Raw genomic sequence first — 17,458 nt, forward strand, 5'->3', positions numbered from 1 at the left:
CAACTCACATGAGGGTGAGTAGATAATGACCACATTTTTAAGTGAACTATTCCTTTAAGCATGGTCTTTTGTGCAAGACCTATATTTGTCTCAGGGTTTGACAAACCTGAACTGGAGGCACTGGAAATTTTTATTTCTAACCAAAGATAGAAGCCAACTGACCTTTCATGAAAGAAGTTAGCCATATGTTCTTTCAGATCAATAGATACTGTACATACCATGACTATTCCATCATCCATGTTCAAATGCTTGTATTTTTTGCTGAATAGCCAAATTGCATGCCCCAGGACAAAAGGTTTGTGGATCTGATGTAGAATGTGGAAACTATGTGGAAAATAATTATGGACAGATTTCCATAACATTTCCAAAATATATATCATTTTCTATAACTTTTCCCAATCTGGATAAAATAACTTTGAAATTCCATGACTTTTTATATTTTCCACAACCACAGGAGTCCTGTAAGTTTCTACAAACAAGCTCCACCTTGATTTTGTGTTGTAGTATGAAACCGTTCCAGCATTACTTCTCTGGTAATCTCCCAAATTCCCTCCCTTCCGTTTTCCATTTTGCAGAAATAGCAGAGAGAATGAGGACATCTGGGTTTAAGGCACCAATGTGAAATACCACAGAAACTTTACATTTTAGTTAAATTGTTGAGGAAAAAGTAAAACAATTTGTTATTGAGTAGCACTACGTGCTTGAACCACTACTAAATCAGTAGCAAAACAATAGTGGTACCCACTAAAAATTCAAAATAGCTCAAACACTTTCCAGGCAGACCTTAGGGGTCTTTGAGGCAAATAATAAAAAATAACAATAAAAAAACAACACAAAAACAATAGAGAACGCCGAAGAATTAAAACAGATTTCATAAACTCTAAATACCACCTTGGAATGCTTCACTGAAAAAAAAAAATACTGAAATGATGTAAGCATATAGTTTGGATTGCCAACCTTTTTTTTCCTCTAAGGAAACATATATTACAGGTCTACACCAGAGGGAGGGAAACCAAGATAGGAGGACAGAAAGGAAGTGGTCAGTGGGTCCTGGCCTACATCATGCATGTGTTAAGAGGGGCTAAGGTAATGGATGGGAGTCAGTCAGTGGGTCCTTACCCCCTGCCCCCAGTGATAACAGGGGATAATATAGAGCAAGCCGAAGGGTTCTTACCCCCCCTGTGCCATGTTGGGGACTTCCGGGGCAGGGAAGGGGAGCTCGAGCTGCCCAGGCTGCTCTGGAGAGGCGTACAGGGTTTCAGGGTCCAGGCTATCCATCCAGGGCTTTGCACTACCACTACTGAAATACAAATACATAGGACACATATACAGGGCACACACCAAACCAGGACCAAACACACAAAAGACAAAATGAAGACACACACAATAGATGTACATTGAACAGAGACACTGAACAAATGAATCAGTACCCCTAGCTACCATGGAAGACAGTAGGGGTGAAACGGTTCCCGAAAAAACATCTGAACTGTTCGGTTCGCCACCCACGGTTCAGGTTGCGCAAGCGTGCCGCGGTTCATTCGGTTCTGTGTCTCCCCACTCCCCACGTGGGTCCGATCTCCCTGGAGAGTATCTGTCCAATCAGTTGTCAGAATTACATGTCAATCTACGATGACATCACAGCTGGATATCATTACCAACACAGGAGTATGGAGCAAATTGTGGAATTTTAAGTTTCACTTTCAGGCTCTTGTCAGATTGACTACAATGCTACTGCTCTGCTGGTCTGTGAATCGGCAAATGACAGACATGACGTGATGCGCACATTGGTGCATTAGAGATAGACTTGGATCAATTTCTATACATTGACCAACTTTTGATTTTGTGGTTTCCGTGGCGATGCGCCGCAGAAGAGCCCGACGTCACTCAATCACACTGGCAGCACAGGAGGAGAGGAGGAGAGCCGGTAGGACCAAAAAAACTTGCTCTTCCCGCAGCTTTTAAGCAATCTCTCAGTGCGAGTTCAGATAGGCACGGAGCAATAACCAAAACCTTGGGGGTAGTGATGCGCGGGTCAGGTTTTTTTCAACCCCTGACTGCCCGATCCGACACATCAACATTCGAACCCGCCCGGTCGTTCTCAATATTATCTTCAATCGACCCAAACCCGCCCGACCCGCAGATAAACCTGCGGGTTTCGGATTGACCCACGCATCACTATTTGGGGGTGTTTATAGCGAAAGAATTGTAGGCCTATTCAGTAGTGGAAGATTTCAGTACATGATTTATTTAAGTTGCATTTTATGTTGATGCCCTGGAGTAAAGCCACTGAAGGTTGCATTTTATGTTGCACTTCAGGGTTTCCACACAAAAAGGCAGTGGAAAAATCGGTTCCCAAAGGGTCAGAGAAACATGAAATAGAAAAGGTGGGAAACCGTATAATGCACAAAAACAGATCATTTATTTGCTACAAATAGTGCTGAAAAAATATACAAGCACTTCAAAGCAAAAAAAAGGCAGCATCGAAGCATTTTGCTTTGAAGTGCTTGTATATTTTTTCAGCACTATTTGTAGCAAGTGTGCATTATACGGTTTCCCACCTTTTCTATTTCATTGCACTTCAGAGTTTCCCAAACATAGACAACTTTGTGGCGGCCCACCACAATATCAGCACTGACCGCCACAAAATGTAAAAATTTTTTTACTATTTAATTGTAGAGCTGCGAGTAGCGCATTGATTCGCTCAGCCCCTACTTGCTCTGCATGCTCTCTCTCGCTCTCTATCTCTCCGTCGCTCGCGCTCTCTGTCGCTCTCACTCTCTATCGCTCGCTCAACGGACCCATCTGTGCACCTCCCATTGCACACGCGCTAACAGTTAACGTTATTCGGAATACAGCTGGGTTTCCGAGATTAGCACGCTGTATATAGCTGCTAGTCAGTATCCACTGAGTGGACTGATAACGTTAATATTAACTTTTTACTCGTCCTGAGGAGGAGCAGGGACAGTCTAAACCAGAGGTAGCTGTTAAGCAGTAAAACAGAGTAGATAATGTAACAATGTCAAAGGCTAGTAATTTAACGATTTGAAGATACAGGTGAACTTGACAGTACAGAGAGATGTAGCAGGGCAGAGGGTCAGAAAAGCAGATTTCTCTGTTAAAGTGGTCTCATTTCTAATCTTCTATACCTTGTAGACAGGACAAAAGCAAGCAACAAACAGAACAGTGTATTGAAGACTCTAAATTCCCCATAGGCATGAGTGTGTTTGTGTAGTATGTATGCTATCGAGTAAAATTATGTATATGACGTAGTATATGATGTGTAGTATGATGTATAGTATGTATATGAAGTATGTAACCTATATGACATAGGATGTATATGATGTGTATATGTAGTATGTATATATGATGTAGTATGTATATGACATGTACTGATGCTATGTAAAAGCCCTTTGAGACATGCTAGACTAGACTAGAAAGGGAGTACTTTAGATATATACAGGTCTTTAGTTATTTGTTATTTGTTGTTAAAATGGGATTTGAATTGATAATAGCCTATATATTGAGAATATAAGAGAATACAAGAATAATACTTAATGTTGATGTTGGCCTACGTAGCCTACAATGCAGGGATATTTTAGGTTATAATAACAAAGAGGAGTATTTACTTTTGAAAGAAAGTCTGTTGATTTATACTGGACTTTAATTTTCAGTGAAAAAAAGTTTTCATTCAGGCAAACTTAGGACTTTTTAAATAAATACACTGCGTAAATTGGAATTTGCAATTGTACTTCCCCTCCCCAGTACACCAGATATACTGTATATACCGAACCGAAGCGAAAACGTGACCCCAAAACCGTGATATGAACCGAACCGTGAGTTTTCTGAACCGTTACACCCCTAGAAGACAGACAAGCACAATTTGACTGGCGAGTGAGGAACATGCACAAGATGGATGAAAATACAACTGAGATGATAAGGTCAGTGGGCCTATTCAGTATCAGTGCAGTTTATTAGCTATAGATGAAGGGCAGCTATCAAAAGGATTAGGGGAATAATAGGAGAGACTGCGCTGTCAGGTGTCCAGTCATCAGTGGAGTTGGACATTGGTTTAATTCAAGCAGCGTCTCCATGAGATGGTAAGTTCAGACCTTAATAATGTTGGCCAATGGCCTTCCAGCATACCTATGATGATCGCGCCTGAGGGGTCTGAGAGTTGGTCATCAGCCTTGTGGTCCATTTAACTTCTATTCATTCAGTTGTGGTCACTACTACTACTACTAACCCTAACCCTACTACTTACCAGCAGCACCCTGGTCAAAACGCATGACCACACTGCTGTTCTACACCACAAATGGGTCTCTCCTGGCCAGCAGGAAACCACATTTAGGAGGTTAAGGTTGTTGTCACAGATGAATTGAATGCTATGGAGTGGTATTGTTTGCGATATAAATAGGGAAATGCTTTTGAAGACAGTGCTTTGATGCGCACATGTAGCCTACAGTCTATTGCTCCTATGATGTCTGGCAGGCCAACAATAGCATGGAAATCTCTTTACATTTGAGTCTGCTCTACTGCAGAATATGGGAATTTGATATATTATGGTCCTTAAGGCTGCTCCAATAACAGCAAATGCGTCATTCTCTGGGTTGGCTGCGTGCTTGTGCGTCTTTATATCATAATCAATCACTTTATCGGTCTAATAAAATAATGGTAGAAATTATGGTTGGCCTGGCTTCTCCTTGAGTTCGGTGGACTAGTCTAGATTTGTATCATAATCAATCACTTAGATCAATTAGCTAAACATGTTTCCAAATGAATAGAGTTCCTTTGAACTTGTTCATATAGGCCTAACTTTGTTAATATGCTTATTATGGTCTGTAATTACTTAAGTGACTTTGCATAAAGAATAAAACTTTATAAGTAGAAATCTCTTTAGTTTATCTGCCCTCATGGATGTTTCCAACCACATGTAGACTTTGATCATACCAAAGAAACAAACTGATGAATGTCAAAGTGTTCGTGTAAACATTTGTAAGTATACTAAGATCAAATCTGATCACACACACGTTGAATGAGGCCCAATGACTTCAACAGCAACATTGATTATATGGAGGCAGTAGCCTCAATTTTGAACACTAAGACAACAGATGACATTACAACAGCTAAGCACTCTGTTTATGACTAGATAATGACTGCTCACGGGACACCAAATTGAGGGGTTCAACTGCCTTGCTCAAGGGCACATCAGCAGCTCTGGGGGGGAGAGGGTTCCTCATCCACTTTCCCCACCAAGATTTTGGATGTTTCAGAGAAATAGTACTGCTGACAAAAGCAGACATTCAGGCAGCTTCATACATGAAAAGAAGCTGGGGGATATTCTTCAAATCTTCACTTTTTTAATGTGAATAGAGGTGTGAATTTAATACGGTATGCCACAGTGGCATGCATACCGCAGGCGACACTCTATATGAAAATGATCAACAATCACAACTAGAACTGAAAAAAAAAATCCCTTTGTTGACTGGTTGATTGGCATGATATTGCCCAATCTAGATTTCTTAATCATGCATTTATAGTATTTTGTGTCTCCACCAAAAATGAAAATAAATAAATAAAATAAATTATATACTGTATGTATGCACACACTCACATACACAGATATATATGTCAGGACTCTAGAGTGCCACTATATTTTTTCCATTGGTCAGTTTTTTGGCAGTGACCGAATTACATCGGTACTAGCGAATTCCAAAAAATGCTGAGACATTTGGTGCCGAAGTTCGATACCTAAATAGTTAATCTAACCCTGCTTCTGCTATGCTTTATGCTTATCCGAAGGAACCTACAAAATGTCCCAGAGACGATCCAAAGTCTGGCTTCATTTCACCAAAATTGATGGCAATATCTCAAGGTACACTGTCTAAAATAACAGTGCAAGGTCCAGTAACAGAGAGTTGTACCATATTTGATTGCATGAAGAAGAGTGCTGGTGGAACACAGCCAAGTGTCGCCTCGTCATAATCCTCCCAGCCTTCTGTTACTGTCTACACAAGCTTCACCACCGCTTTCCCCGACCTCAATGTCATCCATGACTGATGAAGACGAAGCTGTGGCTAGGACATCTTCAGCAGGTAGCAAATGTTAACATAAGGCTAACTTGCTACCTAGCTAGTAGCTACTTTGATTGGTGGCTCACTCTTTCATTTTCATTTCATTTATTTTTTTTTAACCAGGGACAGTGCACATTAATCGACCTGAGGGTAAATTTGCCAGTGTTAGCCAACTCGCTAATTTTCAGCTGTAGTCCCTGTGGCCAGATGTTATTAACCAGAAACTGGGGAAACTTCTGGACCCATGTTGTAGATAACATTTGCATGCACATGTATCCTAGTTTAGCTGACATTAAATCAAATTGTATGGTGCCTAACAGGATTAACACTCGTTTGACTCAGATTGACAATATGAAAAACATTATGTTTTGTAGCTTGTTGAAATGTGCTCTCTCTATGACTAATAGCTATAATTTTTCATATTTAAAGGTATTTTTGCTGCCACCCGCACCCTTGTTAGAACTATTCCTGCAGACATCACACCATTCACACTCCAAAATGTCGAAGGAAAGGAGAAATCAGTGTCACAGGGCTGTGACAACCTAAATCATGAAAGGGTTGCTACCATTTTCGACCATGGAGGCTCCATGGTTTATGTAAGTAGTGAGCAGAAACAACTTTAGGAGGTTAATGTTAAGGTAGTCTATAGCTAATAATGTATGACTTGAATAATAATGCTCCATACTGTAGCGGTTTGACTAAATTTAAAGCCCCTATGTGTAGGATTTGAAAATTGATGATTTTGGCGACTCCTAGTGGTAGTGCCAAAAAATACATTGTCGCAAACGTCTTTGCGACATCTCTGCGACACCCCCTCCATACAGATGGATGTTATCCCTAATGACAGCATTGTACTATTAAGTAGTTTGTTATTGTGAGAATTCGGGTTAACAGATGTTTGGGGGATTGCTGTTGTTGTGAACATAGCCTATCCAACATTTTACTATTCTGATGCTATGAGCTGCAGCTAATGGAAAATGCTACTGCTAATGAACCAGACTAAACACATATCAAGTAACATGGAGTATGGAGTTGTACTAAATGTGTCGATTACGGCCGATCAAGGTGGCAGAAGGCAGGACACATGAACCCGACATAACCGAGGCAACAGGACGGCAAATGCGGACTATAAACGGCCACTCAAGGTGGCAGAAGCCAGGACACATGCATCCGACACAACCGAGGCAACCAGACAGCAAATGTGGACTATAAACGGTCGATCTACTCACTTGCCAATGCAAGTCACCATGATGGTTTCTTGAGTCACCATGATAGTGACGTGAGCCATATTGCTGGGTGACAAGATAAGTGGGTGTTTGGAGGTAGGTGAGAAGAGGCAGGATGATGGATAATGTATCGTGATGGCTAGTGACATACAGTATACTAGGAGATCACCAAACTCCCCTCTCCTGAGAGACAGCCGGCCGAACGGTAAGGCGTTATGCATCTCAAATTCATCCAATATGCGTTCATGAGCATCTTCCTGACTTGCAGGATGTGACTCTCAATCAGAGGGGGTATGTTGTCCTCATTTTGATTCTTTCCCTTCATAGAGAAGCTGCAGGGGGAGGCATGGTTCAGGTCAGGAAAACCCAGGAAGTCTTCATCCTCTGTCTCCTCCTCAAATATGTCCCACAAGCACCTGCAGTGCTATTCCTGCACTTCTTGGACAGTTGAATAGCAAGGTTTAAGGCAACAGATGCACAATGCACCTATCGTCTCCTGTATCCTCCAGAACTACCTCATAGTTCAAATGGCCAATCTGCCTAACCACTCCTTGCCATTTAGGTGCCAGATTGGCAGCAAAAGATTTTTTGGCTTTGGAGAGGGAATGAGTACGCAGCCAGACAGCCAGATGAGCCTGTTCCTCCAAGTCCATGTGTCGTGGATGTTTGTCGTAGTTCCTATTCTGTCAGTGTCGTGCCAGGGAAAGGGTTGATAATTTACTTGTGGTGGTGTTTGTTTAGGATTACTTGTCCTTACCTACAGTGAGAGCGGTGTGTCCAGTGGAATCCAACTGGTGATCAGGGGAAATACGCAATGAAGTTTCTGCACTGCACTCATGTTAACTTTCTGAGTGTTGAGCAGTGTTATAAATGTCCGATTAAAAAGTATCAAGTAGGGATGCACCGATACCATTTTTTCACAACCGATCCGAGTACCGAGTACTTGATCAAGTGGATCGGCTGATCCGAGTACCGATCCAAGTACTTTTCAATTAATGGTCATTGATGCCATCTAGTAGGCTATTGGCCTCTAATAACAATTACAGGAACAAGTGTTCCAATTCTTTTAATCAATTTGACCATATTATATAGGCTATTGTATTTCAATAAGTCAAAAATAACAATAAAGGCCTAAATAAAAAATTTTTTTTAAAAAGCATATGGTAGGTTCGAGGAAAGCCTTTCATTAAGGACTAAACAGAGAACAGATAAAGAATAACGCAGATATGCCTAATAAAACAGCCTATAGCCAAGACATCTTCTAAAAAAGGTAGACTACTACTAACAATATTAAATGATGTCGACTAATAAAACAAGTTATGGGCCATGACCTACTTGAATGTGAGGAAACGGTTCTTCGCTAACTGCAGCATTTCACATTTCACACAGCTACTTGGCTGCGCCCCTGTCGAAAAAATAATAATGATGATCAAAAAAATAATAGCCAGAATAACATAGGCTAGAGGTTATAGTGTCTCCGACTCGTCAGTCGGCTTCTGCTCTCCTCCGCTATGCGTGAGGCTGCTCTGAATATTCTCTCTCCTACAACTTCGAATTGGCTCATAAAGTCGCTTATTTAACAAATTTTATGTCCTTATGCAAGGGACTGATCATTAAATATGAAATTCTATATAGGCAACAGCTGTGGGCAATTTGTGTCATGAAAAGACGGACCTGCTGCTCTGTCAAAATAAATAAATAAATAGAGAACAAGCTCTGATCTGGGACATAGGAGATAGCAGTCGGTCAGTAAGGGTTTTGAATCTTTGTTTCTGGGTTAGATTTGAACTTAGGCTGTTGTCAGGCTTTGTTGTGGCTGAGCACTTCCTGGTTTCACTCTCTGAGTTTCGATAGGTGGGTCAGCTGATGCGGGTCACGCCCTCTATCTGTTGCTTTGTTGTGGAAATCTGAAAGAGGCGGGTTCAGCCGTGGTAACGAGCTGTGACTAGGCACAGCTGTGGCATTTCCTGATATTTAAACACGTAAGCTGCGCTGTAGCGTCAGCCCTTACATGTCAATCCTTCTTGTGTGAAGACCTAATTGGGTAAAGACCTTCGAGTCTACCTCTGCGAGTCCACAGAGCAAGGACACTGATAAGTTACTCTTAGTTACTCTCTTGGCCTGCCTTCTCACTCACCATGTGCTACCAATATATCCCTGTCATCCAGGGTAACCGGAAAAAACGCATCGGTCATAAAAGACGCAATCCTGAGAACCTCTACTCTCTCAGAAAAGCCTCATCTACTTCCTCCGTTTTTTCTTTTGGCTTATGGAATTGTCAGTCTGCTGTAAATAAAACAGAATTTATCCAAGCACTTGCAAACCTATCCGACATTCAGGTACTAGCCCTGACCAAAACCTGGATCCGTCCAGAAAACACAGCCACACCAGCTGCGCTTTCAGCTGACTCTACTTTCTCCCACACACCTCGTTCCGTTGGGCGTGGAGGTGGTACGGGTCCCCTTCCATAGACTGGAAATTTACTAAGCTTTCTCCTCTAAGCAATAACTCCTCCTTTGAATACCATGCAATTATGGTTACCGCTCCTGTTAAGCTATTTGTGGTTGTCATATATCGTCCACCAGGGCTACTGGGGAACTTTGTAGTTGAACTGGACATGCTGTTCTCAGCCATTCCTGAAGATGGCACCCCACTGATTGTCATGGGGGATATGAATATCCATCTTGACAAACCCCAAGCGGCTGACTTCCTTTCACTTCTGTCCTCATTTGACTTCAAACAGGTCTCCACCCCTCCCACACACAAAGCGGGCAATACACTCGATCTGATTGTGACTCGAAACTGCTCCACGGCAAATCTGACTGCCACCCCCTTGCATCTGTCAGACAACTTTATTCAATTCACAGTTTCCTTACCGGAACATCCTCATGTTCCGCCGCAAATGGTCTCCTTCCGACGAAACCTCCGGTCCCTCACACCGGCTCAGCTCTCCAAAGAGGTCTCGGCTACCATGCCTCCTCATAATGAATTCTCCTCACTCCACGTCAATGAGGCTACAGACACACTCTGCTCCTCGCTAGCTGCCTCTCTAAACAATCTCTGCCCACTGTCATCCAAACATGCTCGTAACACCCCCCCTAGTCCATGGCTCACCGGTGTCATCAGAGAGCAACGGGCGGGGCTCAGAGCAGCTGAGAGGAAATGGCGCAAATCCAGAGATCCCACTGACCTCAGTGACTATCAGTCTCTCTTATCAGCATTCTCCTCTCATTTAAAAAGTGCCAAGACCACTTATTATCATGAGAAAATCAGCAGTGCCAAAAACGCTCAGAAATTATTTTCAGCTTTTAACTCACTCCTCAACCCTCCACCACCTCCACCCTCAACTTTGCTCACTGCTGACCTCTTCGCATCCTTCTTTACTGATAAGGTTTCTGACCAGTTCAGTCTGCCGCCGCCAGCTAACAGGGCCTCACTCCTCATTTTCCCATCTTACCGAGGAGCAAGTCTCCAAGCTTCTGCTTGACTCTTGTCCCACTACCTGTCTGTTGGACCCCATACCCTCCAACCTCCTGCAGACCATTTCGCCCACACTTATCCCTGCAGTGACGCACATCATCAACTCCTCACTTACAACGGGTGTGTTCCCCACTGCTTTTAAGCAAGCTCGGGTTACCCCGCTGCTAACCTAAACCTACGCTCAACCCATCTCAGGTTGAAAATTACAGGGCGGTTTCACTCCTCGCCTTCCTTTCCAAGACTCTTGAGCGCACAGTCTTTAATCAAGTCTCTGAATTCCTTTCTGAGAACAACCTGTATGATCCTAACCAGTCTGGCTTCAAACGCGGACACTCTACCGAGACTGCGCTCTTGTCTGTAGTGGAAACACTGCGATCAGCTAGAGCTGCTGGTCAGTCCTCTGGTCTAATGTTGCTAGACTTATCGGCTGCCTTTGACATGGTTAACCACCAAATCCTCCTCTCCACACTCACTAAGCTTGGCTTATCAGGATCTGCTCTCTGCTGGTTTGAGTCCTACCTCTCAGGGAGATCCTTTAGAGTGTCTTGGAGAGGGGAAGTGCCTAAATCCCACTGCTTGTCCACAGGGGCACTCTCTTTTCGATATGCACCACCTCACTTGGTGCAGGCATCCGCTCACATGGCTTCTCATAGCATTTATATGCTGACGACACCCAGCTCTTCTTATCGTCCCCGCCAGAAGACCCCACAGTCTAGGCACGGATATCGGCATGCCTCGCCGATATCTCGGCATGGATGAAGCAACGCCACCTTCAGCTTAACCTATCAAAGACTGAGCTCCTTGTCATCCCAGCCAGTCTCTCTGTACAACAACAGATCAGTATCCAGCTTGAATCAGCTCAGCTCATTCCCGCAAAGTCTGCCAGAAACTTGGGTGTCATGATTGATGACCAACTTACTTTTAAGGAGCATGTGGCTTCTGCTGCTCAGTCATGTCGATTTGCCCTGTACAACATCAGGAAGATCAGACCCTACCTGTCTGAACATGCAGCACAACTCCTAGTACAGGCGCTTGTAATATCACGCCTTGACTACTGCAACTCCTTACTGGCAGGGCTCCCAGCATGTACGCTCAAACCTCTACAGATGATCCAGAACATGGCGGCGCGTCTGGTCTTCAACCAGCCCAAAAGAGCACGTCACTCCGCTGTTCATATCCCTCCACTGGCTCCCAGCTGCTGCCCGCATCAAGTTCAAGTCCTTGATGCTCGCCTACAAAGCAGCAACCAAAACAGCTCCTACCTACCTGAACTCCCTCATTCAGGTCTATGCTCCCTCCCGCCCACTACGCTCTGCCAAGGAGCGGCGCCTGGTGCTGCCACCACAACAAGACCCGAAGTCTCTAGCCAGACTCTTCTCTTCTGTGGTTCCTCGGTGGTGGAACGAGTTACCAAACTCCATTCGATCTACAGAGTCCCTCTCAATCTTTAAGAAAAGGCTAAAGACTCAGCTCTTTAGCGAACACCTTCTCACCTAATGGACTGTGTAATCTAAAAAAAAAAAAAGAAAAAAGAAAAATTTCTTTATCTGCCTCTATGCACTCTATGCATTGCCTCGTAGCACTGCCTCGTAGCACCTATGTCCTGTCGGACCAGAACTTAGCTTTATGGCACTTACTCTCGTTGTTCTCTCCTGACTAGATCCTTGCTTGTGTTGTATTACAATCTCATATGTATGTCGCTTTGGATAAAAGCGTCTGCCAAATGGGAAATTGTAAATTGTAAATAAATAAATATGCCCCCATGACACAAATGTTTACCGTTATAGGCTAATAAAACAAACAGCCCATAGATGAAATACTAGCAGATATTATAGGCCTACACACACCTTGGATCAGCGGCTCTGTCTCCACCGTAGCAAACTGCCATTCCACCACATTTAGCAAGGTAGATTTCATTGTTTTCCTGCCGCTTTCAGTGGGGTTTTCCCGGCTTGCTGCGTTGCTTGGCTGGTGCTTAAGTTAAGTCTCACTAGCTTGTTGTTTAGCTGTGGTGAACTCTTTGTGCTCCTTATGGTGATGAGCCTTCAGATGTTTTATGAGGATTGTTGATTTTTCTATCCCGCCGACAATAGGCCTATTGTTCATTACGCATGTCATTAAGTATCGGTATCGGAACAACTTCATCTTCCGATCCGAGTATGGGTACTTTGGGGCCGGATCGGAGCCGATACCGATACTACAGATAGTATCAGTGCACCTCTAGTATCAAGTTACTCTTTGCAAATACTGTTACTAACACAGTAGAGTTTGGAGCAAATTGTGGAATTTTAAGTTTCACTTTAATTTTCACAACAAGAGGGTCTGTCGGATTGAGTACAATGCTACTGGTCTACTGGTCTGCACTGCCAAATGACAGACATGATGTGATGTACACATTAGGCGCACCATTAGAGATAAATTTAGATCAATCAAATCAAATCAATTGACCAATATATAATTGGCCGCCAATGTTATGGCGGTGTGCCATATATGAGCCTATGTATGGGAAACACTGAGATGTTTACCATCGTATTTGTTCCTGATATTCTCCGGCTTTCATTTCCACATAAGACATACTCCAGCTTTTCTCCTTGATGGTGGGCTGGATCAGAACCAGGTTATTTTAACCTGTTCTCCAGCTTGACATATTTACATACAAATTGACGCCGGGTCCGCCCTGGCTTTTGTCCGGGTTAGATGCTCTGTGTAAAGACGACTTTATGTAACATATATCAAATAAAAAAAAATATTTTTATCATGTTTATGATGAATATAAACCATAACTTTTCAATGAACATTATATTTATGTATCTTTTAAACACAAAATCATAGTTTTATATCTCACAATGATGAGCCAGTTAGTTAGTCCTAGTTAGTTTTAACAACTAGTGTATTTTGACATTGACTAGCACGACACGTTTAAATGACTAGTCAGTTAAACTCTCCCATCCTTAATTTAAAATGTTTTCACCAGACTTTGTTTCCATTGACTACGGAAAAGGCAAACGTGGTGTAATCATCATGTTCTAAATGAAAAGCGATCAAGTTGTTATAGCAGTCAAAGACCATCTACAACTCTATGACTGTAGCTAAGCTACTGGGATTCTGGAGTAGGCTAGTTTTCTGGGATGCTAGCACAATTTCCTTCACAAGAAGTAAGTGGATGGTACATGTGGATGTACCACCAGGGGAATAGACAAGAGACTAGAAGCTCAATTTAGAGCAAAAGAGGAAGACTGTCACTGGGACTTCACTACCAACATTGTCATTACAGTGTGTGTTAGAGAGAGGAAGATGAGGAGAAAGAAGTGGTAAAAGGAAATGAGTGAGACTTTGCATGGTGTGCAAATAGCTTGTTGTTTGGGGCCATGCTAGCCATCTTACCCTTTGTTCCGTTTGTCACAATTGAAACTACCTCCGTCCTTCTTCACTCTGTTAGGAAAACACAAATAGTAGGATGAAAATGTATGAAAATGACATTTAACTAATCCCTTAATCTTAGTTTTGCTAGTTCTGCTACCTGCAAAAATAAGAGCAATCAGGAAGAACTTCTGTATCAATACTGTGGAGCACACACCTTAAAAATCATGCAGAGCTGCAGAACAGCATCAGCTCATGTCCTGTTAAATTTTAACCTCAGAAGTGATATCTACCACTGCCGTGTCATAAATAGCCAAACAGACAGAAGAAAATCATTCTGGAGACCAACCTAGTTAGTGTAATTGCTTTAATAAACAAGTACAGATCCCGTACAGGCCCACGGCGCGATGTCAACATGGTGGGAGAGGCAGAAATACAGGAGCCTAGCTTTGCTCATAACGGAGCTACTTCACAGAAACAAGTTAAATTCACTTGAACACATTGTTTTATCACTCACATTGGGTTGAAAATTGGAAAGAATGTCTAGTTTCTTCTTTAATTTTCACAACCCAACCTGTCAGCTCCGCGGCTCAGATTAAACTGTCTGTGCTTGTCATTTGATTGTGCATTTGTTTAATGTGGCCCGGCATCCTGGTTGAGTGGAGTTTTCCGTTTTTAAGCACTGTGGCCTGAAGGTCCAAACACCGCCCAGCCGGAAAATTTTGGTCATAAAATGAACCAAGCCAATAGTTTAAGCTCCTAAAAACGGGTACAACCACCGGTACTGCTCTGTATTTATTTTTTCTAGGGCTGCAACTAACGATTATTTGGTAATCGATGAATCTGTCGACTATTTTTTCGATAAATCAATTAATCTGTCGACAATTTTTAGGGCCCGAGCACCAACTGGTGCGAGGCCCTATTGAAATGCAAGGAATTATTATTATTTTTCTTGGGCCGAATTAATCGCATTTTTGAGGGGCTAAAGGTGCTCGCATAGTTGCGAAACTTTGCACACGCGTCGAAGTGCTGAAAAATTACATATTTTATGGGTCTCGCGCATGGGTGTGGCAAAATGGCTCAATAGCGCCCCCTACAAAATTTCAACTAGACACATGTATCATGTCCAGACTTAAAAAAAACTCAATAGGTGCCATGACCTAAACCCAACAGGAAGTCAGCCATTTTGAATTTATTGTGGCATTTTTGGCCATTTACAGGGGTCATACTTTAACGAACTCCTCCTAGGAGGTTAATCGGATCCACCTCAAACTTGCTCAGCGGATATAAAAGACCTTGACGATGACAAGTTGGTAAAAGCTTGAGTTTTCGTACAACGGCGTGGGCGTGGCGAGGCGTCGAATTTCCATGCTTCGCCACAAAACAGGAAGTGGTTTGTAACTCCACTGTACATGGTCAAATCTGCCCCAAACTTCACATGTTTGCTAAGTGTCTCGGCCTGAACCCATCTAAAGGCCAATATTCAGTTATGGTCATAGCGCCACCTACTGGCAACACAGGAAGTGGTTTGTAACTCGGCTGTACGAGATCAAATCTGCCCCAAACTTCACATGATTGATGACAGTCCCGGCCTGAAGACAGCTACAGGCCAATTTTGAATCATAGTCATAGCGCCACCTACTGGCAAAACAGGAAGTGGCTTGTAACTCGACTGTACATGGTCAAATCTGCCCCAAACTTCACATGTTTGATGAGAGTCCCGGCCTGAAGACATCTACAGGCCAATTTTGAATCATAGTCATAGCGCCACCTACTGGCAAAAGGAAATGACGTGTTATAATGAAAATTCAGAGCCGCGTCGACCGGTCGGTGTCCAGTAACGACGCCACGGCTGTGGCACACCCTGACGTGCGCAAAGTGCGAGGGCCCGATCATCGCTGCTTGCAGCTTTAATTTCGATTGATCTAACAATTATTTTCTTAGTTACATTAGTCATAACAAAATAAAACTGGATCAAGCGGCTCAACATTGAAAGCTTTATTGAGCTCTCAAGTCGTTGAGGAGCAGGTGGAGGATGCTTTCTGTCAAGACTTCAAAGAGAAAATCATCTATACACCGCTGTATGTTATGATAGAATAATATTGTTTTAGGTGTTGATAATACAGAAATGTATTGATGAATTTTATTCAGTAATTTCATGCCTGTAAAAATGCCATGGATGTGTACAAGTAGAGGTGAGAGACCAGATGAATTTACTACTTTAACTGTGGGCTTGTTCTTTAACATTACAGTAACTGTTATTTGAGCGCTTTTTTTAAATTCAAAATTATAAAATAGCCTACTCTTCACATAAACATTAATTTAGTGGCAAAGAAAATAGCAGACTGTGGATTTATGGCTTTTAAGTTTGATGAAAAAGTTTTGTTTGGAGATGAGAGCTGTCAGTTATATTTATCCTCTCAGGTCAGTAGTTACCTAACCATAACCAGCTAGAGCTTCAGCACATATCAGGTCTGTAGTCACGTTATTCATCACTGACAGCCAGGTAGCATAAACAACGTTACTCACCAACTACTATCAGTTTCAGAAGTGGCTCCGGGATACTTTGGTTTTAAATGTTGGTGTGGTGCTGTTCTCCATTCTACTCTACAGGGGTTTTACTCTGCTGTATCGTTGGCTTTAGAGCTGAAAAATTCCCGGACTTTTGAAACTCGCGGTCTCGCGGTAAATTTCTTTGAACGTCCTGCAGGTCCGGTGGTATTTTCCATGGTATTTTCAGCCATCTTCCATTAGGGAAACGTCTTCTTTGCCTGTCTACTGCATGTCGATCAGCTGGACATTTTAAGCACTGCTGCCACCTAGCGCTGCCTTTGCGCACTGCATCATTGACTGTATGAAGCCCTGATACAGCCTGAAAATGTACAGATATGCGATGCGTCGATGATAAAAATCCACGTCGACGTATTTTCGTAATCGCTGTAGTCGATTAGGTCGACTAATCGTTTCAGCCCAAATTTTTTCAGAACCGGACCGCGCGTTACATTGTCAAATTCACTCCCGGAACGGCGTACCAGTGCGTTCCAGCCCAATGACCCCCTTGATATAGCCTAGATTTTTTTCCTTTGTCAAGAGACTCGGGGCTAGTCAAAAAAACATTCCCAGCTAAAGCCCCGGAAGCCCGATGCAGATGACAGGAGCAATGCTCGGCTAGCGCAACACGTTTATCGGTTAAATTACCTATTCCACCAACGTCACATACCACAGGTAATAACGTGACCTACCGTTAAGGTTTGCAGGACAGAAGAAGATGTAGATATCTGTAAATTGACGGCGAAGAGTGTGGTCCGTGTGAGATCCAAT

The 17,458-nt window shown here is 42.8% G+C and overlaps 1 protein-coding gene across 7 annotated transcripts in view; it reads right to left on the reverse strand.

The window, feature by feature from the left end:
* celf1 (cugbp, Elav-like family member 1) overlaps positions 1-17,458 on the reverse strand; it is a 54,034-nt gene that overhangs the window by 26,860 nt on the left and 9,716 nt on the right. For 5 of the 7 annotated variants that reach the window (XM_071907566.2, XM_071907557.2, XM_071907549.2 and 2 more), the window contains exons 2-3: positions 14,162-14,209; positions 1,175-1,300 (exon numbers count right to left, since the gene is read on the reverse strand). In XM_071907566.2, coding sequence (XP_071763667.1) covers positions 1,175-1,278 — 104 coding nt within the window. In that variant the 5' untranslated portion in view covers positions 1,279-1,300; positions 14,162-14,209. The remainder of the gene's footprint in view (positions 1-1,174; positions 1,301-14,161; positions 14,210-17,458) is intronic. The other 2 variants (XM_078289289.1, XM_078289354.1) reach the window with 2 other exon arrangements.

This window comes from Centroberyx gerrardi, chromosome 1 (genome assembly GCF_048128805.1).
Source record: "Centroberyx gerrardi isolate f3 chromosome 1, fCenGer3.hap1.cur.20231027, whole genome shotgun sequence".
Classification (NCBI taxonomy): Eukaryota; Metazoa; Chordata; class Actinopteri; order Beryciformes; family Berycidae; genus Centroberyx; species Centroberyx gerrardi.